The sequence below is a fragment of the Ischnura elegans genome, chromosome 7 (assembly GCF_921293095.1).
Source record: "Ischnura elegans chromosome 7, ioIscEleg1.1, whole genome shotgun sequence".
Lineage (NCBI taxonomy): Eukaryota > Metazoa > Arthropoda > Insecta > Odonata > Coenagrionidae > Ischnura > Ischnura elegans.
The window spans coordinates 33,131,384-33,158,855 of record NC_060252.1 but is presented as its reverse complement, the minus strand read 5'-3'; the positions used below and the strand labels follow the sequence as shown (position 1 = coordinate 33,158,855).

Sequence of the window (27,472 nt, the reverse complement as noted above, 5' to 3'; positions counted from 1 at the left end):
TACTTAAACAATGTTTATTGTAACCTTTGCATTTTCCAAATATTCAGCAGATATATTTTCATCAGCACCAAAAAAAGTCTGTCATTAGTTTGAGTAGGTACTTAGAATGACTGGTAACATAGTAATTTACATTAACATAACAAATATAGTATAATATAAATAGCATTTTATTTCAACCTTACTTACAAAAATTCAATAATTTCACAAACTTGAAAAATACTAACTGATAACTTATAATGATCTTTACATCAATGCTCCTAAAAGTAGTATTTGTAATTTGGTATAATACTTTTTGTGAATATGATTTTTCAACATCCATTGGTTGCATACAGCAATCAATTTAATTTTATTTGAACTAAAGTAAAGGGATCCTATCATTATTACTGATCAAGACATTGCATATGACATTGATAAAAAATTCTTTTCACACAAATTTCAATAATAAACTTATAGACCCAGCATCTTCCTGACTTGAGAAAGAGACCATAGCTATTTGTCAAACATAGGAAATATATAATATTATTCTGGTAATGAGGCCAAGTTATTATAATTACATATGAGCTGCATTCCAAAAATATGTGCTGTGTATCATGCAATCTGTGAAAGCCACTCTGAATCAAGATTTGGGGTGGATTTTAAAAAGATTTTGATCTGACCTAGAAGTCAAGCATAATAAACATATAGCAAGCTATATTTAATGGATGTTAGTTAACTCTAAGGCCCTGATTTTGAAATGAGGAAGACTGTGATCAAATAGGCTCCTTACATCTTACCTACAATTTAAATTTTATTTGAATAAAAGCAATGTCCTCAGGTGTAAACAGGTATCTCTCCTTTTGCACGAAGGTATGTACTTATTTAGGCTCCCAGCAATGAAATACACCATTCCTCTCACAAATCCATTCTGATATGCACTTGAACTTCAAGCTCTCGCTGGGACATCCACAATTCATAATAACTTCTCCAGTACTTGCATTGATACCCAGCATGCATAATATGGAATGCACCCATGTTCTTTTGATTCTAAATGAATGATATGTCCAAAAAGTGTACCCATTGCACATCCATAAATGATTCATTGTTGGTTAAAAGTAAATGATGCTTGTATCTTGATTTAACTTCAAGCCAATGATCAAGTAATTATACTTTCACAGAATATATCCAGTGAAATATATCACTTAAGGTCAAGATAGGATAATGTCCAAAACTGCATGAAGTTAAGAATCCAATGTCATATCAATATTCACCAACTGTATTCCTTGAGTAATTTTATAATAAATAAGTAATTTAATTACATGAATAAGTCTACTTTGTCTTTCAGACCATATGTGCCATCCTTCAAATGAGGTCATGATTCAAAATTGAAGCAGCTATTCAGAATGATTAACTAGGGGATAATCATCCTGAATCATGAGAAATGATGGATTACCTCCATAATTTTTCACATAGCCTTCAGATTGCTCATAAAACGTTTCTCTTGATGATAAAGAGAATATATTTACATAAGTAGACATTTTAATACCACAATCTCTCCACATATGTTTTGTCTTTTTGTAGATTACTGAATGTATTTACATATTTTATTTACATGATTCACAGCTTTTCTGCTTCATACATCACCCTTAATACCATCTTAGCAGTTGAAGAGGATTAAAATTTGAGCAGGTGCAGGTTTGTATGCCAGGGAAGCTTCCTGAATGGGTCGAAGGGAGGATTACTAATGACTTTGTTTGGAGAAGTCAACCAGCCCTGCAAAAATCTCATTTGCTCACTTTGGACATTGGTGTTGTTCATCGGCTCATCTTTTGTCAGCCAGAATTTGAACAATCCAAAGAACTTCCTTCGCGGAGGAGGAAGCATGGGGGGATGCATGACTTTTGCGCTAAATCCCCCCAACTCTGTCATTATCGTTGCGTGTTTACACATATAGTCAACCCTACCGACGCCTCCCTCCTCCATCAAGGAGTAAATATTCTGGATGGGCAAACAGTGACAACCCTTCGCTCCTCCCGTTTCGTATTCCAACCCTCTGGTTGACTTCCCGCACCATCAGTATATCCCCGACGTACCATAAGATCTTTTCCAAACTTCCAGCAGCAATACAACCGAGTGGAACCTGTAGAACACCAGCAGTGGGAGTGAGATTCTTGACACGACACCCCAAACCAGCACTCCATAGAAGTGCAGCTGAACCTCCTGGGCGACCCAACTGTGCGTGACGAACGCGTCAAACACCCAAAGGATGGCATTTGCGAAGAGCAGGAAGGTGATCACTTGTCTTCCAGGCCTCATGGTGAGCTGCAGCCGTGAGACGCATATCCGATGCAGGGCCTCCGAGAGAAGGGCACTTTGCGTGGCTGCCTGAACGAGAAGGAAGGCCCCGGAGATGAAAACTGAAATGTATCTAGCATCTCCATCCATCAATTTGCTCCCACCAGCGACCATCCCAAAGACTGAGTGAATCAGTACCCCTGTCAGCGATGTGTGCAGGAGTATACGGTCGAGGGTGGGCAGTGGCCCTCTGTGGCGAGAACATGCCGTGACGAGGGAAAGCCTTCGGATCTGAACGAGCCCCACAGCAGTTAACAGAGTGCAGAGGGCGAGGATGGATATGCGTGTTCCGGAGCACAACCAGAAGGCCAGCAGGGGAGAGAACTGTTCATTGTCTTTGACCACAAAGAAAACAATGGTCACCACTATTCCCGACACTAGGCACAGAAGACCGAGGAAGAGTCCCTTGCTTGCACCATGGCAGTCCGATGACCTCTTGCTCTTGGTGCAACCACTCAGGCCCAAGCCTGCCTTGCATTTGATTTCAGCCACAAGTTTCTTCCCTTGGCCGACTTTCTGGGCCATCACAAACATAACTGCTGCCGCTATCAAGCTGGAAAGGAGAAAACGTAAATGAGAAATGAGACTGAGAAATTATTTTCTCTCCAAATAAATTCAACTGACAGTCAGTGTTAAGGAGTGCAAAGGTTTTCATGAGCAGCTTAGGAAAATATATGCAGTTAGATAAAAGATAAAGTTCAATTAATCATATGATCCCACTTTGACGTATTCAAAGCATTTTCAAGCGTTACAATCCATCAGTATCTTTGGTGCAAGATACACTTACAGTAAACTATGCATAACTATTCAAATGAAGACGCTGGTTCAAAGGAATTAAATTCACTGAACTTTTCATCTAATAATACATAACTGGATGCCAGTCAGGGACAAAAGTACACTAATAGACTGGTAAGATACTCGAAATCCATTGCTTGTAAAATGGAATCTCTTACTTTCTGTCAAAATTCTATGTATTGTAAAATTTTAATCAACCATTTATCATGGCTTAAATTTTTTATTTTTCATGTAAAATTATATTTTGCAGCACAGCGAAAATGTATGTGATGTTATTCAATCCAGTTATACCACAGAGTTGGGCTATACCTACATAGAAAGGACATTTGTAAGTTTTATGAAGTATCTAGCCTAAGTGATTATGATGCACTAAAAATATGTCAATAAAATATGCACCATAGGCACCTTGTTACTTCATTCTTATTGAAAGCACACCCATAAATGCTTAAATGCAATAATGTACAGACACTGTTAAAAGTTTTGGGACAAAGTTTGTGGTGCCACTGTTGTTTCTCAAGGAAAAATAGTTTCCCTTGCTCCTCTTGCTGTCCTTAGCTACGAATCGCAAATACTTCGTTTGTGCATGCAGATAAAAGCTCTCAAGGGAGGAGTTAAGTCATTATTTCAAATTTATCATTCTAGGTCACTGATTTATGTTGGATTTAACACTTTTACTGCCATCGGGCCGATATATCCACCCTCGCTGGTTGAGTGAAAACTGCCAGGGGCCGACTTTTTTTTTTGTGATTGTGACCTTTTCTACAGCTGTAATTTAAGTAAACCCCCATATTCTGTCTTTGGATGTAAGATATAAATATATCTTAAGTATTGGAAAAAATCTAGATGCATAAAATAAAATTAAGTAGCTGAAAAACTTTAAAATCTGAAATGTTGCAAATTCTGGAAAATAGCCTTGGCAGTCTTCGCACATCCCACCCAAAAAGGGCTGGCATTAAAAGGGTTAATAATAATTTTGAGTGCATTTACTCGATGCTTACCCTGGTATTTACTGCGTAAATAATGAAATAACTTCTCCATTTGATTGAATACATCTTCATGCACAAATGAAGAATTTGGTCAGAATAAATGATTGGGGCAATGGGAACATCTTTAACAACAAAAGGAGTACGGAAAATTAAATGTCTTTGAGAAGCAGAAGTGGTGCCACAAACTTTGTCCTAAAACTTTTGAGAATGACCGTACAATTCTTTCTATTTCTACAATAGGGAAGTTGGAATTAAAAAAAACCTTCTTTAAATTTTTTGGGAAATACATACATAGTACATTCTTTTGAGTACCGCCTCAAAACAAAACTCACACATGAAATTCAACCTATGCCTAACAATATTTTATGGCTCATTGACCAATGTACCAATAGACTCTGACCAATGATGTACATCAAATAGTGAACAATTCATTTAGTCAAAAAAAATTAGTAGGACAATGAAAATATCTTTATTTTTAGATATTTTGCCTGGAAAAAATGAAAATGAAACAGTCAAAATCACCAAACCAACCTGAATTCCACGAGGAAGGGGAACAGGAATGGCATTGAAGAAGTCCACAATTGTCCCAAAGAGTTTGTGTTCAGACATCTGTGCAGGGCGACGACTTGATTGATGTGGCCATCGGACACTGGGTGGTATACATCATGGTGGCTCAGAGCATTACTTGCGTTCATTTGTCGTCCAACAAGCAAGGCTGAAATGAAGGTATTTTTATTCATTAGTGTTAATGATGGATGAGTCATTCCAGGCCAACTCGGACTGGAGTTAACATTTCACCTCCAAGATTTTGATGAAAATTGATACAGTATATGTACATGATCAGGGATGCCGAGTTATAAAAAATATGGCCCATACCGATGGTCCTGCCCCGGGAAATTTTATAAAGTGGTGAGTTTTAAAGTTTTTTAAAGCTTTTTAGAAGAGTCATACGACCAACATTAGATTGCAAAAACCCGACTCTTGATAACTGGACACATTGGGGAAAATTGACAAGCCTGACATATTTCAACCCCAAAACGAATTGTTGAGGGGGCTCGGGGCCCCATCAGGCCCCATGGAGTCGGTGCCACTGTACATGCTTTCCTCCTCAAATAATAATTGTCATATGAAGCAATTTATGAAAATCAAAAAATCAGCTGCATAACATGATTTTAAAGTAGTTTTTGTGTACATTAAATTTTCAACTTTTTTTGAGAAGGGATAAACATAAACGTGTTTGAAGACTTATTTTTATGATATGTTCTTCCGAAAATTTTAGACTGCAAAAATTTAAGGGATCATCATCAATAATATACTATATTTTTTACCAATAATACTTTATTCTAATACATGCATGCAGTGGCATAGCTGGGGGGTGGGGGTTGGGGGGTCTGGATCCCCCCAAAATATGAAAACACAATTAAATTCCTTCATAATTGAAAACAAAATATTGAAAGACCATGAATTTATGAAAGATTTCTTTGATAAGTGAAGTTTTTTCAATTATATAAAGTGTTAAAATTAGTTTAAAACCTTCTTTTTACTACCCTGTTTTTCAAAACTTTTCCCATTGGATGAGACTGATGACAGAGAATAAGGATTTGATTTTTTTCCCAGGAAATTGGAGTCTAAATTGACTTAGTTTTTTTGAGAAGATATCCAGAGCTCGCCTGTGAGTACAGAATGCTGTAAGTTGGTTTTCACTCATAACTTGGGGACCGCCTCTAAATGACTTTGATTGATTTTCACTTGATCACTGAAGAGACTTGCCTGCCATCGGTGGTGCAACATCCCTTGTGACACGGCTCATCATAGATTTTGGGAATCCCTTCAGTTCAAGAGGCGTTGGCAGCATGCGAGGCGTGGGAGACGCTGCTCCATTGGGTTCCAGTCCGTCAGACAGAAGGGAGTAATCTTCCACAAAGCCTCCTTGGACTAGGTGAAGGTAATATGTCCACTCAAGTCCTGTTTCCCACACAATCAGGCGAACCCATAGAGCTAAATTGGTTCCAACCAGATGCATGAACCCGAAACGGGCAGCCAAACCAAAGCGCTCCACAACAACCTGAGAGATTAAAATCCAAATCATGATTTAAGTGATAAATGGAATAATTTGAGTAAATATTTGGTTCGCTATGGTGGGCTATGTTGACCCAGTGACATAGCCCAAAAGTTTTACTTATAATATATTGTAACCGTACGGGCGCCATCCCTCGGTCTACACCACTACTAAACTAATACCAGGCTAACGTAAATCGGGTCGTGAAATAGGTTCTCATCCGAGGAGCCGTGACAGGTTGCCAAATGAAAGGTCGGGACACAATTATCTATAACAGCATTTATTTTAATAATTAACAAACAATTATGAAATTTAATTACCTTCATTAACAGAGAAACAGACCAAGCATGCGATGAAAATGAATATTTCGGGTGGAGAAGAAGCAAACGCAAAATGACTGGCACATGTGACGCGCCGCCCGCGACCAAGCAAACCAAAATACGGAACTCGGAAAACATACCCCATTCCCTCATTCACAATATGCCAAATCGCGAGAGAACTCAACACGACAAATTCCGGGCAGGGCAAGTACTTGGGGCTCACAACTTTGGTGTCCTGGTGGAACTCCAGGACGTCCTGGCAACTTCGCTGCTCGAAATCAGGATAACTTCTGTCACGGCGGAACTCCAACAGCTGTTCCGGCGAGACCACCGCTAAGAATCAGGATCGTTGCTCCATCGTGCAATCAGCCCTTCCGGCCACCATCAACCTTCCACCAGGCAAGGTTGTCCGCCAGTGACGGCTATAGCAGGTGCGGGACTAGGGGCGAACCTTCAGTGCGGGGCCCTTCACTTAAAATATTAAACTCTATACCCCATTTACAAACTCGAGCATTTTGAATCCCTACCACTCACTGGCTAAGTATGTGTTCCCCTCCCAAATTCAGACTTCATAATTATGCCGTTATGATACCATCACGCAGTTGAATTCAAAATAGTATAATACAAATTAAATTTATAATAATATTTATTCATAACATTATAACATGAAATAAACATAAAAAGCGCACGTTTTACTTTAAATTACTGCACTATTATTCCTTTTTCATAATATTATTTTTTGTCTAGCACGGACTTAACATACAGTAATGGTTGAAATTGCGTTTTCAAGCTATCGTATATTTTAATTTTTTTTCACGAGCCCCCAAAGCGCGGGGCCCGGGGCAGTCGCCCCAGTCGCCCCGCCCTAAGGCCGGCTCTGTTGTCCGCGATCCTTTCACAGCTGTGGTTGACAAGAGAGAGAGCCTCCGGGCCTCACCTCCGAACTGACACCTCCTCTGCTTCCCCTCCTTTTTTTCCCCTCTCAGCATCCGAGAACATCTGCCTCACGACGTGCGTTGAGTTCTCTCGCGCGCGAGTTCCGTATCATTTACACCCCTGACCCGCGACCGCACTGGGTTAATCTCCACCCCGTGACCCCATGGAGTTACAATATACTTCATTCCCAAAAATTCAAGCAAACATTATTGGACCTATAATTTTAATGCATTAATTTCACAACAGTATGTTTCAATCAAATATTCTTCAGCAGCTATACCACATGAGATAGTAATAATTTTTTATGAAAACTAGTGTAGTATTTAAGGATAAAAATTCTCCATTTTGAAGAAATCAATAAGATGTCATCATGAACTATATATTGCTAATTTCACAAGGGCATTAATTGCAGCCTATTTATTATAGGCTGCTGTATTATGTATATTATAGGCTATTTATTTCAGCCTAATATTCTATAACCATTTTTTTGGTGATTAAGAATGATGATATTACCATATGTATTTGATTTTTCAATCTCTTTGTTTTAGACATAAGAATAGTATTTTATCAGTTATAAAACCAATTTTTTAAATGAGCAATAGAAGTGGCACACTTTATTTTGGGACACTTCTCTTTTTTGTTAGAAATTAAATAAGGAGTGCATTTGATGAACAGTGTCTACATTACCTGAGAATTGACGAACAGGAAGTGCATCTGAAGGAAGGTGAAGAGTCCATTGAGGACTGGATGGATGAATACAATGTCGCTGAGGCACTGGCCATCCATCATCGAATGCATGGCCATCTCTAGTCCATTGTACACCAGAGTCCCCAAACCGAAAACTGGAAAAAGAAGTTTGCCATAATGGAAGATTAAGCACTCGTGATAATTAGTAGCTGCTATTACATTGTTGGCATTTCCTCTCCAAATTTAAACCAAAGTTACCAGCTAACCTGGATAAGCAGACCATCAGGCAGTTATAATTCTAAACCTGGCTGAGGCTGACTGCCATTTTAAAAATTTTCTTACGACATACATGCATAAAATCCTTATTAGATATTACTGTAATCAATTAATTCATTTTTCTATTAATATACCTACATTAAATGCAAATTGCAGCTTCTAGTGAAAAGCATTAATGGTGATGAATTTGATCACATGAATTTTAAAAATTCCCTTATGATCGAATGCTGATTTTTGATTGACACGTTGCGTATGGATTGGTATCATAACCACTGGCACTTGGGGACAGCTCCGGCCATTAGGTAACAGATAAATTAAACTTCTTATCACAGAATAAAAAATAAATCACTGATATACAAAATGGATATTTAATTAATTTTTTTTCATAATTTTCTGTATTATTTGATACTGAACACCAAGGAAATCAATTAATATTTACCTACTTATTTTGAGTGACATTACTATAATGGGAAGGAAGGTTGGCTGCTCATGATGATGGAATGTGGTCCCCACAGAGTAAGGAAGGGACTTTGTTAGGATAAAAAGCAAAAGTTGCCAATTGCCTCTCTTAAGAAAGAAAGACTTAGGGCCATAAAGATATGGAGCAGGGGTGGGAGAGTAGGTAAGAAGAAGGTGTTGAACTTTTGATAACGTTTTTCCTGCGGTGGTCCGCTCACACATACATATCATGAATGCCAGTAGAGAGGCATCTACACTCCTCTGACTCATGAAAAAAATATGGGAAATGAATTTGAAATCTCAAAGCATCAAAAAGTATCTAGTTAAAAAATTCAATGATTAATTAGGTACTCACTCAACCAGAATCAGGTGGGAATAATTTAATTGGTAATTGTGGTGAAGCTTGTGGTTTGAAGACCCACCTCTAGGGACCACCTCCTGACTGAGATCGCTACCCTAGGTCCCTAGCAATGCCACCAAGGTACAAAAAGCCTTGAAGGCACCATACATAGAAACTCAAGAACAGACACTGCGAGAGATGACCGGCAGTGCATTGATACTGGTATGGTATGGTATGGTATTTGGAGGAGGCGACCGACAGCTGAGGTCATTTGCGCCATGAGGGAAGGGTAGGTAAGGAAGGGTGGAGGGAAACCTGGCGTCGGCATTACCCTGCTCTTAACGAAAGGCACCAAGGGGACCACGGCTTAACGTCCCATCCGACGGACGGAGTGTTGCGATTGAAATGTCCTCCACACAACACTCAAGCAGGGATCGGGCAGTCTCTGAATATTCTCTGCCACTGCCGGGATTTGAACCCGGGCCCACCGGGTGGGAAGCCAACACTCTAGCAACCACACCAACCCGATCCCCCTGCATTGATACTAATCAGACTGTATCGCTCACCATCAAATAAACATGGTCCGTCATAACTTCATTAATTTCATTGAGGTGAGCTAAATTACCATCCACACCCAACCCTTATAGCAATATATTGCCACATCTGGTGACATAATGCCCCAGGAACAGCACTGATTGTACCCCCTCACAATTTCTTTACCAGCACCCATGATAAATATTTGTAATTACAATCCCTGCCATTGTAGTGTTAATCAGAAGCTAGAGGCACTTACCAAGGGCACCAACCCTCAAGTAGAAACTGGTGGTTGATGTTGCTGATCTAGATATATGGGCTTTCTTCAGTGATCCGAATCTCCTTGACAGCGTGCCAATTTCTGTATCCCTCCACCGTACGTTGGGATTCAATTCGGCATCTGAGATGTCGAGATCATTGGCCGTTGCCGAGGAGATGTGTTTGGAATCAAGTCCAAGGCCAGATGGCAGCTCTGAGTCTGGAGGGTATCCGAGATGAAGAGATCTCGAGGATTGGGTTGCAGACATTGACGAGCAGCTGTCGATGAGGACCCAGATGTAGATGCAGATTATGACTGATATGCTCCCGACGTAAAGATAGAGCAAATATGCCCCCTGAGAAATAAAAAACAAAATACCTCACTCACAGAGCTCTAAAATTTTCATCATGAATATTTACACAAACAGGGGAGGATCCAAGATTTTTTCAGAGGGGGGCACAATGCTCTGATAGGCCATCTCATATTTGAGATTAAAAATAAAATACAACAATTTCTGTAGAAAATATTCTCTTTATTTTGATACGAAAGTTATTAATATTAAATTATGTAAATGATTAAGGCTCTGCAATACAAAAAATAAAAAGAATTAATCATAACCGTATTAAAAATCTTGTATATTTTTTAAGCATCTGAGGGGGGCATGTGACCCCCCCCCCCCTAAATCTGCCTATGTACCCAAATCTTGATAGAGCGACACCAAAGTTAAATGAATTTCACCAGTATGATAAATTAGAGTGACCTGGTAATGGGTGGAGTTTTGGGAGGACCAGGGGGTGCATACTTCAAACATGTAGTAATTTGTCCAAATAAAGTACGAAACCTGAACATGCAAGTACAATGAAAACATAAACATAAAAGTTTAATTAAATTTTAGCCTTAGATAGTAATTAAAATGATGATTTCGGAGGCTAATACATATTAACAAATTTTCCAGGAACACGTACGGGCTATGGAATACCTCCCGTTTCACTGGGGGGGCATTGCATGGCCAATAAACCCCTGGCAGGATTGTTGGCCATTCATCCATTGAATAAAATGGCTTAAAATGAGCAGAATTCAGCAGTTAACCAAGAAAGCATCCATTAAAATGAAGTGGTATTCATTGCATAAAGCCAATTATCTGAATTGTAACTGATAAGAATAATATTACCCACCTGGAAATTAAGAAGCTCAATGTTGTTGTCCATAACTTCTGTGACACAGAAAACCATCATTAAGATGACCAGAAGGATTCCATAGATGGAGCTGAGAAGGATCCAGAGGTGCCAACTGGAAAGATAATCAGATTAGATGTTTAGAATGAATGTCAATACATACACACATATAGATATGTAAAAGACACATTCATATTGAAAAAATTATTTTATTCAATCGTATTTTACCCCATCTGCTCCATAGCAGAGTATGAATCTCTTTTTAAAAACGCCTCAGTAATTACTTTCTTGATATAATTGATGCTTTGTCCTGTATGAATCTTTTTTTGATTTGTTTTTATTTGCATAACATACTAATATTGAGGGATAACCCTACAAGTGTGGGATGATTTTAATCGATTCATACTCAGTCATAGGACGAGATGTGAAAGTTTTCTCTTGCGATAAATGTACATTTCAAAATGAATTAATAGGTATCGTACCCCTTTTAAATTTAATGGTCATGAAATTTCCACAGCATGTGTAAGAATATTCTATCGTCTCAATGTATTTAACCAACTCAGTGCCACCTGTTTGATGTGGTACTATCGATAAGTTCCAAGAACAATTACACATATAAAATGTGACACCTAGAAAAAATTATGCCATACCATTCTTTGGTATATCAACATAGTGTATCTGTAATTTAACTATTACAATATTAATTTTTAGCTGTACATGGGTCTTAGGGTCACATACATGTACATGAGTTTAGTTTTTATCCAAGTCTTTATCCACTATGCTGCAGGCATCTAGGCAGAAATTTGATTCCGTGATGAGGGTGGGGTGCATGAGAGGTAAGCATGTTGTCCACACTGATATTTTGTTGTTGACTCAAATGCATCAGAATAGAATAAATTTCAATGGGTCACCTATATACATCATTTGCTTAATAGTGAAAGTTAAAGTCATTAGTATTTATTGTTGAAAAGAATTTTGAAATGTAACCACATCGAAAAATGGAGTGCCAGAGGATGGATGCCCCTGGGCTGGTGGTATACTCAGCAGATGTACCTTGCTGACCATGAAATGTGGTACACTAATGTGGAAATGTGGTATCTGTGTGTGTACATACATATACAGGGTGTCCCATTTATCTTGACCACCCGAAATAACTTTTTGTCGTGGATGCAAATTCAAAAATGTGTCAAGCAAATGTTCTTTAGCCGTCAGGGAGACATTAATCAGCATGATTGCCAATTCCTTGTAGCTTTGTTATTTACAAAGATATGAACAGCGGTATGTCTTTTCTAAATAGCATCCTGCATTTTTTATTCGGCAATTCATTTCATCTCCTAAAGACTTATTCAAAAATGTAGCACAGTGGACTATGTTTTGACTTGGTTGTCATTTGTTTACTGCTAACTCCAGTAAGTGGACGCGGTTGTGGTACCGGGCTCAAAGTGACTTTTGTGTTATGTATTGACTTGCTTGTCATTTTTTTACAGCTAACTCCAGTAAGTGGATGAGTTTATTATGTTTTCATAATGTTGTGTTTATGTTAATGGTCCACTGTGCTACATTTTTGAATAAGCCTTAAGGAGATGAAATGAAATGTCGAATAATAAATGTAGGGTGCCATTTAAAAAAGACACCCCTCTTCATATCTTTGTAAATGACAAAGCTACAAGGAAGGCAATCATGCTGATCAATGTCCCCTGACAGCTAATGAACATTTACTTGACACATTTTTCAATTTTCATCTGGACAAAAAGTTATTTTGGGTGGTCAAGATAAATGGGACACCCTGCATATGATTCAAGTCATAATCCAAGTGCCTCTTCAGCTGAACAGGCACATAGGTGGAAATTATATTTGCGGAGCAGAGGGGGGGAAGTAGATGAGGGTTGTGAGGATTGTCTATACTGATATTTTGTTGTCTTTTCGAATGTATTGAAACACAATCCATTCCAATGGGTCATCTGTATATTAATTTGTGTAATAGTGAATGTTTAATTCATCGTTCGTTATAGGCACAAAAATTTTAAAATACAATCATATTGAAAAATAGTGTGTCAGAGGAAAGATGCTTCTGGGACATGGGAAGAATTTGGGGGGAGAAAGGAGGAGCCTGCCCCCCAAACTAAAACAGCAATTTTTCTGAAAAACGTAGGAAACGTAAAGAAATGCCAAAAAATATTAGTCTAACCTCTTGGGCTGCGGGAGTTCATGATTTTAGCTGCCAGCCATTGCAGAAGAGACCCCCTGTACAGGAGGCACCCCCTGCCACGAGGGCTAGTCTGGTAGAGTTAGGTGGCTTAGCGATCCTTATAGTTAGCGAAAGTGGCCAAGTGCATGATATCCAGGTAGCAATAAAAATTTTGGTAAATGCCACAGTCAGCGTGCCAAACGTATATAATGGTTTCCGCACTCTAAGGGTTAAACAGTACTTAAATAAAAAGAGTCTCCACTGGCCATAAAATTTGGCACCACTCGTCAAATCAAACAACTACTCTACCCGAATAACCCTCCTGTGGCAGTTTACGGGATTGTTGTTTCCTCGCTGAGAACTGCCATAGCCGCAGACACACCACCCAAATGAAACCTTTGCAAGGCTGTGGAGTCCTCACTAAGGTATCCTTGGGTTGTAACCAAGGAGCCTTTGCGGAGATGATGGGACTTAAAATGCTGTTTTGTAGCACTTAAAATACTGTTTTCAGAGGTTAATTTAAACATATTTCCCAGGGGAGGGCCTCAGGAATCCCCTCGTTTCCCTGGGGGTTATTCCTTAGCTCCTATAACTCCGACAGAATTGCTGGCCTCCTCAACATATCACTCTAAACTCCGCCCATGCCCTGGGCTAGTTGTCTCAGCAGTTGTATCGCGGGTAAAAATTTCGGGGGTGGGGAAATAAGGTGGGGGCCACGCTCCCCAATGATGAGTACTCACAATGGCTCCTTCTGTTCGGCGATGTCCCCGAATCCTCGTCCCATGGTGCCGGAGAGGACGCCAAGGAATGTCTTGAGGCTGAGGCCCGCGCAGCTCTTCCGCCCCCCGAGGGCCTTCTCGCCCTCCTTCTTATCGGGCCCTTCGCCCCCGGCCCCGGGCGCTGGGGGCGAAAGGGCCTCGGAGGCGGCCGCCGCCTGCTCCTTCTTCTTGTTCGATGACGAACCACTGCTCCGCGAGGGGGAGTTTCCTTTGGAGCTCTTGGCACCTTCCTCGGCCCCTAGGCTAGGGGACCCGTTCAAGCTGTCCTTCTCGGCGGAAATGCGGCGGGCAGGCTTATTGGGACCTTTTAGGGGAAAAAAGAAGATTAAATAAGTAACTGACTTAAATTGATCAATAAACACAATGTATAATCTCATTGGCGTCAATTGCAGTAAAACAATGTGGGGGACTGGCTTCCGGGAGGTATGGTGGTAATGGAATACCTCCTAGTCAGTGGGGTAGCCAGGAATTTCGTTCGGGGGGTGGGTCCTAATCCATGGGTGGGGGAATTTTTGAAAGACAGGGTACTAAGTAGAGGGTTTTAAACTAATTTTAACACTTTTCACAATCGAAAAAACTTCATTTGTCGAAAAATCTTTTGTAAATTCATGTTTTTTCAATATTTAGTTTTCTTCTGTGAAAGAAAGTAATTTTATATTGATACGGGCGGGGGGTCCTGACTCCTCGTATCTCCCCCCTTGCTACGGCACTGCTCCCAGCGGAAAGAACGAATGAATGATTTTATTTATGCTCTGGGAAACCCGTAAGAGCAAAAAACAAAGGTAAAGATAAAATTCTGCTCCAATTGCAATAATTATTAAATGATCATAGCATAAACACAAGAGTAGTTTAATACAAAGGGTAAAAAAAAGCCAATTTAATCAGCGCAAATATTCTTAAATTTCAAAACAACAGTGCTACTTCTTCAAATAGTCGCACATTTTCCCTTTAAAAGATTTTTTCTTTTCATAATAAAAAAAAACTTCATTCGTCCAAGAAATCTTTCGTAAATTCATTATTTTTCAATATTTTGTTTTCTTTAATGATGCAGAGAATTAACTGTATTTTTATATTTCGGGAGGGGGGGGGGTTTGGACCACACCGTCGCTCGCCACTCACTGCTTTTTAAGCACATCAGAGACTATTAACTTCTAATTTTAAGCTAAAAAATCATTACCCGTATAATATATCCTGCACTAATTTTAAGTATATCTTGGACTATCTTCGGTGATACCTTTGCGGAGTCACCCGCAATGCACTAACTATGCGAAAATTCCACAAAGGAAAAAAATCATTCGCATTGAGCGGGATTCGAACCCGGATCTCGGACTTTAGTTGAGGTTTCAAAACGTCCACGAGAGCGAAATTTTTTTTTCCCAATAATAGTTCATAATAAAATATAGTTGATGCATTTTTGGATAATTAGGACCTAAGATGTATTTCGTCGCTAAGGGACAGCATCTTGCGGTTCGGAACCAGAGCAATCAGTCATCTCCTACCATTCACACTCTGGAGTTGGGTCATAAGCTATTTAATAGATGTATATTCATAAGGAATTCATGAATGCCTCATTAGAATCATATGATACTAATTGTAAGCAAATTTATATTGAATAAAAATAATTTTTCCAAACAGCGATAAACGTCTCAGAATGCCTCGTGTTCATTTAACGCGCCGTCACATCAAGGACGGATTTTGCATCAAATTTGAGGGGCGAACACCCCTCGGGGCGTTCTCCCGTGTAAATTTTAAAAAATTCTTATTCATTCTCCATTTTGAGTTGGCCAGCTTCATTTCATTCATCCAAATCCATGCTCCCGAAAGCCTAACGAGTTGAAATACAGCTAAAATTATTATTGAGCTTGTTTTTTTACGGTAGGGAGTGCTACACCCTACGATAAATAAAACTCAAACTTCCCTCAAGTTTGGGACTGGTAACCATGCATTTGAATATAAACTCCCATTACTCCTTTACAAGGATACAAAAACTATTAAACTAATAAATATTAAACATTTTCGATACAATTTCACTGGAGGCAGTATTTTCAAGCTATTGTCGGGAATCGCTTTTTTAACGGAAATTTCACTTAAACTTTTTGCCTCGGATTTTTCGGAGTGCAAGAATCTCATTTGGTGTTTGAAATATGACGAGAAAGCGGTATTTTCTTTCCCGCGAAGAGATATTGTAGGAAGACTCCATCAATCAAGTTTCCTCCCACTAATAGCTTGCCATTCATTTCACCTCCGTCTCCTCGTCCGTATGAGAGGTGGCGTTACCCGCGCAGTGAATGCTGATCGACGAAAATCCTCTCCACCAATCAGGCCGGTTGTTCGCCACATGTCGCAGCAATTCATCAAATTCCCGAATGACACCTTGCTGGTTTTTTTTTTGCCACTGCCGTATGTGTGATGTTCTTTATTCTCGCCTCAAGGCGCCATTTTAGACGCCTCCTGGGGCGAATTCGGCAATTAAAAATGTTTTTTTTTCATTTTCACGTATGTGCTTCAACTTCGTCAAAGGATCGCGGGTCTTTATGAAAACGACATAGTCATCTCTCTCCTAAGGAAGCCATGGGATCGTATCATTGTTGTTATCGTTATAGCTTTTCAACTGAAAAGTTTGGCTAGCACATGGGACATTAGTGATTTACCAACTCTTTCTCGCCGCTATTTAGTTCTCGTTTTAAATGGGTCAATTGCTTTCGTTCAAGATTAAATGGAACGTTGATTAGTCCAGGTTCGTCAGTGAGTAAATAAACCTTAGAGAGATTTAAGTTAGAGAAAACACTTTGGTAGATTCTTGCGGTAAAAAAAAACTTTCCTAAATCCATCAATAGCACTATAGTTACCGAAGTTAGAGTTTTGGAAGTTTGACTGATGTTTACAGAAAAAAATCATCTATTAGAGATCAATGAAGCATGGCCTCAGTTCTGTTCCACCATATTTCACGGAAAAATGTGTAAACATGAACTTAATTTCTAAGGTGCATGCCTCTTCCGGTTTCTCCTCGAAAACTTGCCGCAAAGCATTTTCATCCACAGCGAATGAATATAATCTTTGGCTCTCGTTTCTAGAAAATATCAATTTGCCTTTGAATTGATTCAAGAAAAAAGTAACACGAACAAACCCGCAATCCTTGCTATCGAATTGTCACAACTGTGTTGGTAAAGCTTGCAATAACTCAATCCGCTTATTAGTCAATTTTTGAAGCCGGTTGAAATAAGCCTACTGACGGAAAGAGATGGGTATGAAACATAAAATCCAATATGAACTTTTACCCTCGGTAAATTACATGCAATTATCATGAAAGCAAACAGGAAAAAAACTGTATGGAAAATTTTAAATTTCCTTGATCCAAAAATATTTTTGCCCTAAAGATTCATCATTTCTATCAAGGTCCTTCGTAGAAATTAAACAACATTAAATTCTGACTTCGTTACCACCCACCTTATCAATGTGGCTACGTGCTATTCTGTAGGAACAAGTTGATGTATCAGCACAATATTTCTGTGAACAACTAAAGAAGACTGTAGGAGCAACATGCATAAATATCTCCACAATGGTAAGCAGAAAGTTTTCTGGGCAAAAATGGGTTAATCACTGTATTTCCTTCTTTAATGAAAATCCATTGGGGAAACCTTTGTTCCCACACTCTTTCCCATTTGTGGCTTTTACTAAGCAAGTACCATACGAAGGTTAACAGGTGTTGTGTCAGCCGAACAATACTAGATTTTTGCATGGGAGAAGTAAAAGGTTTGTGTTGAGAAGGCTCCATAGTTCGTGTTTTGAGAATGAAAGGGGGGGGGGGGGGGTTTGGAGGCTTCGACCACATGGTGACCCCAAATATGTTTGTTCTGCTGGAAAACAAAGAAGGTGGCTCGCACCTGTTCCCCTGGGGTGACGTCAGGACTTTTTAGCCAATGATATGCCGAGCTGTCCGACAGCGCGAAGAGTATCCAGCTGTCGTTCCACAGAGGGTGGGTGCAAAGATTCCAATATTGAGGCATCTTACGAATTAGAGTATCACCGCTATAGCTGACAGCTTTCAGAGTGAGTGTAAGCGAAAAAGGATGGTTAATTCCACTGAATACCTTTCATTCAAACGGTTTCAACCATTCTTGGCTATCAACAGGAGTATATGTACGATTTATTACTAACCTGCCGCTCTAACGCTGAAGAAATTCACATTAATTTTCATTGAGAAAAATTACCTTGAACCGGAAATCGAACCACGGACCTTTAGCTTTTCGGGCTATTGCGCATACCACTACGCTATTCGTCTGTCAACCTTCTCAGAAGAACCTGGATAGCGTTGTGGTCTAGGCAGTGGTCCTTGGTTCGATTGCCGGGCCAAGGGAATTTTTTCTCATGGCATCTCAATGAGGAGCTCATGTATCAAACGAGTAGTTTCATTTTCACAATAATGCCTAAATCCCACTAATTTCCCTCGCCCAATATCGAGTCTTTCAGAGTGCGGTCAGTTGCGTAAAATAAGTTCACAGTTCATTTACGCAATGATCATTTGCTTGCAGTGATTGGTACAACTATATGTACAACTAAAATTTACGGTGATAATTCCTTAGCATTTACTTAGCAAGCCATTGGTGAAATTGTGAAATTCTGTCAGCGCAGATATTGATTAAGACAGGCAAAAAGGAATAAAATAATAATAAAACTAAAATTAAAAATTGAAGTTCGGGTATAGTCAGTTCTGATTTATTTGTGACCTATAAATACTGTAATTTTCTCAGGGAAATCGAAATATCTGTGAAGCAGTGTATTTTATTCATCCTTATTGATGTAGATTATAATAATTATATTATTATTATAATTTACTTACATTATAATCTAATTATATTATTATTTTTTATAATTTACACCAGTTAGGCAGAAGTAAAATAAAGCATTGCTTCGCAGATATTGCGATTACCCCAAGATATTATTAATATTATTATCATTATCATTATTATCATTATTATTATCATTACTGAAAAAGATGTTAAAAATATTCTCAAGAATATTGAAAATAAAGGACCTGGAATTGATGGGATGAAAATTAAAGACTTAAAATCTAACAGCATCTTTATACCGGTTTAAAAAAAATTTATTAACACTAGTTTAGAAAATTCCATTGTTCCTGTTGAATTGAAAACAGCTATTGTTCGTCCGGTTTATAAAAGTGGAAATCACCTTCAAACACAGAACTATAGGCCCATATCTATCTTACCTTGTATGAGTAAAATATTAGAAAAATATGTGGCAGACATGCTGTTAAATTTTTTGGACAAAAATAGAGCAATTTTTGAGCATCAATATGGTTTTCAAAAAAAGAAAGGTACAAAGGATGCCTTAGAATACTTTTCAGAGAATATTCGAAATAATTTAGATAGAGGAAAGAATGTTGTAATAACTTACATTGATTATAAAAAGGCTTTCGATATGGTTGATCACACTTTGTTGCTTAAAAAATTATACAATATTGGAGTGAGAGGGTTGTTGCTTGATTGGTTTAAAGATTATTTATTTAATAGAAAGATGGTAGTGAAAGTTCAAAATGTTGTTAGTGATATTACCAGCATAAAAATGGGAGTGCCCCAAGGATCGATTCTGGGGCCAATTTTGTATTTAATTTATGTTAATGATATGCATGAATGTATTAAAAAATGTAATTTACTTTTGTATGCTGACGACACAGTCTTGATATCTAGTCATGTCAACTTCAAAAATGCCGTCAATAATATGCAGAATGATATCAATAATATGTTAAAATGGTCCCATGACAATAATTTAATTTTAAATGAAAAAAATCTAAAACAATGCACATCACTTATCTTGCTTCTAATGTTAAATCAATAAATATTAAATCTCACGGTCATGAATGTCTACATTCCAACATGATAACTTGAAACTGTAATATTTTAGAACAAGTGAACGAATATAAATATTTGGGTTTGATTGTTGATTGTAATTTCACTTTTAATTCTCATGTATCAAAATTGAACCAAAAGCTCAGATGCATTATGTACAAATTTTATTATCTGAAGGACAGCGTCACGAAAAATGTACTCAAAATGATGTATCACGGTCTTTTTGAGAGCCTTCTCAGATATGGCCTTACTGTGTGGGGATCATGTGGTGTGACTAATATGAAAAGATTGAAGTCCAACCAAAAAAGGATTTTAAAAATGATTCATCAAACTAACTTTGAGGAAAATGGTGGATATTCAGGTGAATCGTATTTTAAAGACCTTGGTACATTACCACTTGATAAATTGTATCAGTACATATTAATAATTGATAATTATTTTAATAATAGATACAAAAGGAAAAGAAATATTAATAGTAATATCGATTTAAGGGCTTTAGGAATGTATGAGATTCCGCGATGTTATACGCATAAGGGTTGTAGGCAATTGAAAGTTGTTGTACCTAAACTGTTTAATGATTTGAAGAGCGAATTTAAAGAGTTAAAATCTTTGAGTGAAGTAAAAAGAAAAATTAAGGCATGGATATTGTCTGGTTGTTGATAATGGAATGTAACAGTATTTTATATATTGATATGCTTAATTGCTATTAAGAATGTTTTTTTTATGCATAATTTGTTTGTTAGTGAAATTGTTAATTTAGTAATTTTTACAAGACACAAATTGTAAAGCTTAAATTGGCACCTGCTGACAAGCCAATTTCGGCTTAGCGGGACCAGAATGTTTGTTTTCATTTGAAAATTTACACAGTTGTATAAACATTATTTCTTGTTTGTACATAGTTAAATGAATAAATAAAAATAAATTACAAAATTATATTATTATACACTTGATCAGCATATTTTTATTCTCCCGTTGATGGCTTACAAGGTGCAATTCAATCAATGCAGGCATCAATTTACTTATTTATAATTTTAAACTCCTTAGGCCTCAAATTCAGAGTGAAGATTTGGGACACTCCTACCTATATTTCCCGAGGTGGCCCAGGAACCTTGGACCCACTATCCTCAATGTGTGAAATTCACACACCTACGCAGTGGCATAACTACGGAGGGATGAGAGGATAGATCCCCCCATAAAGCCTCTGAGAAATGAAAAAAATATTTAAAGATAAAATCTAGTTTTGACGAATAATAACTGCATCTGCTTAAAGTTGAACATTTATTGCCAAAATGATGTAGAATGTATTTCCAGGAATTTCGTTTCTCAAAAATTTTCCCGTTGACCCCACGCCCTACCCTCATCGCTACCCTAGGCCATCCCATCCAAGGGCGCAGCTAGGAATTAAGCCTGGGGGAGGTTTAGGGGCAACTAATACCGGGGTGTGTGGGGATATGGGATTCCCACCAGGATACGCGGTGGGTGCGAGATTAATAAATTGAGGAATTTTTAGACAAATGGTTCAAAATGGCGAATTTTACGGCTTTCTGAGGGATATTTTATTTATCCTTACACTATTCTATTTGCAATACCAATCCAACTAAGTAAAATGGATAAAAATTAAAAATTTCTCTGAGCTCTTGAGGGGGGGGGGGTTATCCCCCAAAACCCCCCCTCGCTGCGCCACTGATCCAATCCCCCCACCAACGCATATTCCTAGTTACGCCCTGCACCAATGGTTTAGTCCTAGGTGAAATTCAGTCTTACCAATCGAAAACATCCTTCAACTTTATGTATTGAGCCAAAGAGTGCTTGAGATTGCACAATGAACGCAACACATTGGCCCTAGATTCAAACTGATTTCGTATTTGTACGAATTTGATTGGTAAGTGAACCGCGCAATACAACTGGAAAGAATGCCCAAGTTATTATTATAATTAAAACACTGAATAAATTTTTTTCATGCAGCTAATTGAAATTCATCGTCACCGAACAGCGACAAAGTAATGTCGGACATTGTCTTAGTAAGCACGGTTTCTTTCACTGAGTGGACTTGTGACGTCAACATCTAGTTTGGTAAGACCCATCCTGAAGTACGCTTTGATGAATCGTAGGTGTAATTGGCTAACTCGCTTGCCCGACAATAGGGATAACCGGGTTTGAATCTCAGTTAAGCCAAATACTTAATCGTGGTGAGCTTCATTCTTGGTGTACATTATAATTGAAGGTATTCCACCTGTTGAGATAGGTCAAGATTTAACATTTCGCGAATATCCTCGACTGTCTCCCATACCCAAATTGTAATTTCCTCTTTGATTCCCAATACGGTCTATGCCCCTCCGTTTTATCAACAAATGACTATTCTCATCCTTCTATTCCCCCTCTGGCCTAACCCTCGCCTGTAACTTTGTCACGGGGCTTGCGTGCTCCTATGATCCCGATAAGCAATTTTCAATTACTCTCAGTAGGGAAAAATGCAATTTGGCCGTAGGTTAGAAGACAGGCGAAAGGTAGAGAAGTGATGATGTCACATAAATTAACACTGTTGGAATGGATGTGGTTACCTCTAGCGTTTCTTCCTTGGAAATATAAGGAGTACAATGAGATAATCTCAAGTTATGGTCATAAAATTGCTGAAACAATGGCGTGACACGTTCAACCCGATGCTCTTAACATGCTCGTACTCATTCAAGCGTCACTGTCAGGAGAGACTTTCAGACAGGTAAATGCACGATAAATCACACCTCAATATTTGCGGCCGAAGGGTGCTTATCTCTTCATAAACATGATTTGTGCTGAAGAAAAAGGTGCTTTATGTCGACAAACTATAGAGTACGTTCTAAAAGCCTGCATATTTTTACAAGATAAGGATTCGCGTCCCTCTTCCCTCCATACTTCTTAATCTTATAACATTATTTATGCTCAAGAAAGGCTATTCGAGATATTAACCGTGTTATCTCTCTCCATTTAACCGAAGTTTCAGAACCCGAGTTGAGTTCCATCATCAGAGCTGATTGCGAGTAGATTAAGTAGGCCAGCTTTTATACTGTTTATCGGGGGCCAGGTGTCACGTGATTGTCCAGGAGTCACCCGTTAAACAGCATATTAGGTGGCGACGAAATCATCGGCTGAATGGAGGGAGATAACGAGGCTAAAAGCTGGAATACCCTTTTTTGATTATTCATGCTTCTACTTCTCTGTGTTTCTTTTTCTGTGCATAATTCTTCACTTGTTCCATGCGCTTGTTCATAGCTGGTCTATTATGAAAGAAACACTTGCAATTTGCAATGAAGATGATATAGAAACATCGAAACTTAAGCCGGGAATAAAAGTTTATAATCGTGAAAAATTGCAAGTGTTTCTTTCAATATGGAAGCATTCCACTCCATCACGCTTAATTCATCTGATTTTATACATAATTAGTCTTCCTATGGACCTTTTTCTTCAATTTTCCCCTGCATAATCTTTTTCATGACATGTACAATCCACTGTGGTCAGTTTTGGTGTACAATGTATTGCACCACAAATTGCACCACAATGTTATCTCTTCCCATATATTTCGACGAATCCACTATTTCCCACATTGTATTCAGAATCCTTCTCCAGGACTAAGTCTCGAAGCCATCCATTGTTTTTTTGATGATTTTTGTTTACCATTTACTCGGATATTTCTATTCCTACGCTGGAATTTCAGACCACAGATTGGTACACTCTAAACTTGGTCGGCCGACAAAATTCCATCAAATCTTCTCGCATTTTCCCACCCGTCGGGAACTCAAAATTTGTGGTTGATGGATTCGGTATTTTTAAAAATTGGTTTGGAAAATTTATAATATTGTTTTTTATTATTATGGTATTATGTTTGGATGGATTTCTTGGAAAAAATGAAGAGAAGTGAATTTTCCAATATTTCACGACATAGTGAAATATTGGAAAATTCACTTCTCTTTATGCTTCCCAAAGATATATCGCCCGAGTCGACTGGTGCAATTTGTAAATGAATTCAAGTTAGATATGCTCGTAATTTCAGAGATAAATGGTACCATGTGTATAAATATTAGGTGGCAAAAGGATCTAACTCGTAGAAATGCTGTTTTTAAAGCTTAAATTACAAGTAGGAAGTTTATCTTATTTTTCTGTCCCGACGGTTCATGAATTTAAACGTTAGGCAGTTACTACTAGAATTTGTTTACATTAATGAAACGATATATTTTTATTTGTGAGCTGCACCATTAGCGATACTTACTTCATTAACAGTATTAAGAAATTTAAAACCTAATGACACAAGCACCAGCACATAACTTTGCTCCTGGCGATAGAATGCTATTCCGCAATAATTTCATTTAATTTCGTGAAATTACGTCTATCAAAAGAAGAATATTGCGTTAAACCACTTTCGCAGTAAAGAGCCCATATTTTGAATGCAATGATCACCGAAAGTAATATTATTCGCCTTTTTTACGCCAAATTGGTAATTATTTTTTCGGTTGAATCTGAGACGATGCTCATCCATTTGTTTCCCATCGTTTTTACAGATACAGCAAAACATTTGACTTTTTTGAGAGCGCTGGTTATTTTAGATCTATTAGATAAGTATATTTATCAAGGGATTTGCCAGTCCATGATGAAGTAAATATTTCTTCCCACAAAAACTTTTGAAGCAAGCCATTTTTTCCTGACTTCTTCAATCTCCATTCTCCAATCTTCTTCAGTCTCCATTAATTAAAAACATTATAAAGGTCCGTATTTGTGCTCGCTGAAAAGGCTTAGTAATATAAAACTGAGAATGCATCCCGTATCACGAAAACAAGTTCGATTTGATGCTATAAAGTTGCACTTAAATTTCTAATAAAAGGATCAGTGCCTCGAAATTTCTGCTTTCTGGTGAAATAAATATTTTACTTTTAATGCGATTAACTAAATTTCCTGGTATAAAAATAAATTTTTATGAAAAAAAACATTTTTATTGCCAACTTATAAGAATAAAATTAATTTTCTATGCACCTGATAGAGTTACAAAAGAAATTGCTTCATGTACGACGAAAAACGTTGAGAGCATGTTCCACTATGATTGCATTTTCTTGATGTTAATAATGAATGAGGAACTTGCATGGGTCGTCGATTGCTCTAAAAACTATTTTGAATAAGTAAAATGGATATATTAGCTCGCAAAAATACAATAAGTTCCTCCATTCAACATCAAAAGAAATAAAAAAAATGCATTTAATATAGAGAAAATTTTCTCTGAGCCGACCAACCCGCGAAGACACCCGAGCGTTGCCGAGGCCAGGCGTGACGTCATAGGTGCCTAAACAACCGTAGGGAGTTGGGAAATACGCTGAGCGCATGCTGTAAAATTTGTTTTGAGGTAGAATTTAGCTGCTTATCGTCACTTTATTTTGTTCCGTTATTCTTGGGCAAGTTTTCCTATAGAGTGTTTGCATGGGTGAGGAATAAGCATGAAACCTCACGAAATTCTGGAGGGTAAAACGACCTGTAATTGGCTATTCGTTACGTGACGTCATCTCCCATATTATAGTTGCAAGCAGACGGGAGCATTGACGAATAACTTATATTTCACGTATTTTACGCGATATTTCTTCATTTTTCTGCAAGTAAATTTGCAAAATGGAACCTGATTTCGTTAAGGCTTCTTCAAATAACCTCACAGACGTTGACTCCTTCGTGATCGGTGTATACCTAGGGCCTATCTTCGTTTTTGTAAGGTCTGTAACTTCATTTTCTCCCGAGTTGGGAGAAAATAGACTCGTGAAGCGTTTCATCCAACAATTAAGTCTCTAACTCGATTGCATATAGACGATGAAGTAAAGAGTGAAGTGAGTTGTGAATGTAACATCTTCGAGGAATTTATTTCTTCCATGCTGGTTCAACCAACCGTATGCATTTCGATCAAAGGTATCTGACTATTGCGAAGGGAAATGTTTCATATTTGGACTAGTTGTGCTTTAGGGATACATCGAACGCGTATTAATTTGCATTCGTTTGTTCGCTTCTAAGTTCTGTTTGATTTTATTACGTATTAAACCTATTGCTAATTCATTTTGAGATTTAGTCAGTGTTTACATTTCACGCATATTCGTTGCGCTTTTGTTCGTTATTGTTTTGGTCATATTTTGGTTACGGTAGGAGGGGTAGGAGTGATAGTGAAATTCTAAGTTTTTTGATGTTACAATAACTGTTTTAGTAGGTAATATGTTTCAGACTAATCATTTAATTGTCTTCGCAATGTTAACGTGAAACAACGTAAACTGATTCTAAGTTGTTAGTGATGTGTGGGAAGTGAGATGTGAAGAATCCTTACGAATTTCAAGGAGTGCAAATTCTTTTAGTGTGGTGTGCAGAGTGATTGGAAAACCGATAATTATGCTTTATTAGTGTTACATAATAGTGTTTTATATTTATTGTGAGCCAAGTTCTTCATTGAAACAGTTGATTCGGCATATACTGATTATAAGTATTAAAAAGACAGCTCGGGAAATGTGTGCGTGGTAGTGCTATTTGTGATATGATGAGCAATAAATAAGTACAAGTAAGGGTAATTTTGCATAGTTTTTTATTCATTAACACCTCTAGTAAACTATTTTTCCCTATGTTTCCGCACTTGTATGCTGTCAATATTTGAAAATTTAAATGTAGGGAGGCAGGTTGTTGTGTTTCCTCAACTATAACATTTTAGGAGTAAACATATGTTACTAATTGCTCGCATGTAGGTATTTGCAATGCATCAAATTTGTACCATTTATACATTTACCGTAACGTTATTTTCTTTACGATTCTTTACTGCATTGTAAATTCTTTAAATTTTCCTTTTCCACTCCAACATTGTTTATATATGCTTTTCGAGTATAAATGCTTAAAATACTGACGTTACCAATTATGTTTTTCCATAGTCATCAAGCATACATAATGAAAGTAAGCATCCGAAGTGAAAAAAAATATGCAATGTATATCATCAATGAATACACGGCCGTTTGTATACAAGAATAACTGCATCTCAAACATACATATGCTTCAGTATTACGCATTAGTCTCTCCTTTCTGAATGGAATAATAAACTCTTTTCTGTGTAATAATGGCATCGACTTAAGATCCCTCCGGGCTGCCAATAACCATTTCCGTCGTAGTTCAGGCTTATCGGGAACATCCACAAAAATCTTGTTCGGTGTAGAAACACGGGTGCTCCCACGTATCGGAACAAAACAATATTCATTCCGGAATTTTGTCCCACAAGCCATTAATCTATCTTCGCTCATGGCTACGAACTTAAAGAATTATTGTACGAAATATACTACTAATTTATAGTAGGACAGATGGTTTATTCCGTCAGATTCACCTCAGTGTTCGTAAACAACAATAAACAAGGTTTCCATCAATCGCAGATGATCGGAGGAACTGCAGTCAGTTGAGTATGGGGATTGACGTCACAAGCCGTCTGGCATGGCGGCGTAGTGTTTTAAGCGCAA

At 38.0% G+C, this 27,472-nt stretch overlaps 1 protein-coding gene across 1 annotated transcript in view; it reads right to left on the bottom strand.

The window, feature by feature from the left end:
- The window catches only part of LOC124162740 (proton channel OtopLc-like), a 125,057-nt gene continuing 97,585 nt past the window's right edge, over positions 1-27,472 (bottom strand). The window contains exons 2-8 of the mRNA XM_046539374.1: positions 14,086-14,428; positions 11,158-11,272; positions 9,983-10,337; positions 8,115-8,269; positions 5,883-6,177; positions 4,644-4,827; positions 1-2,884 (exon numbers count right to left, since the gene is read on the bottom strand). Of these exons, the coding sequence (XP_046395330.1) occupies positions 2,050-2,884; positions 4,644-4,827; positions 5,883-6,177; positions 8,115-8,269; positions 9,983-10,337; positions 11,158-11,272; positions 14,086-14,428 (2,282 nt within the window). The 3' untranslated portion in view covers positions 1-2,049. The remainder of the gene's footprint in view (positions 2,885-4,643; positions 4,828-5,882; positions 6,178-8,114; positions 8,270-9,982; positions 10,338-11,157; positions 11,273-14,085; positions 14,429-27,472) is intronic.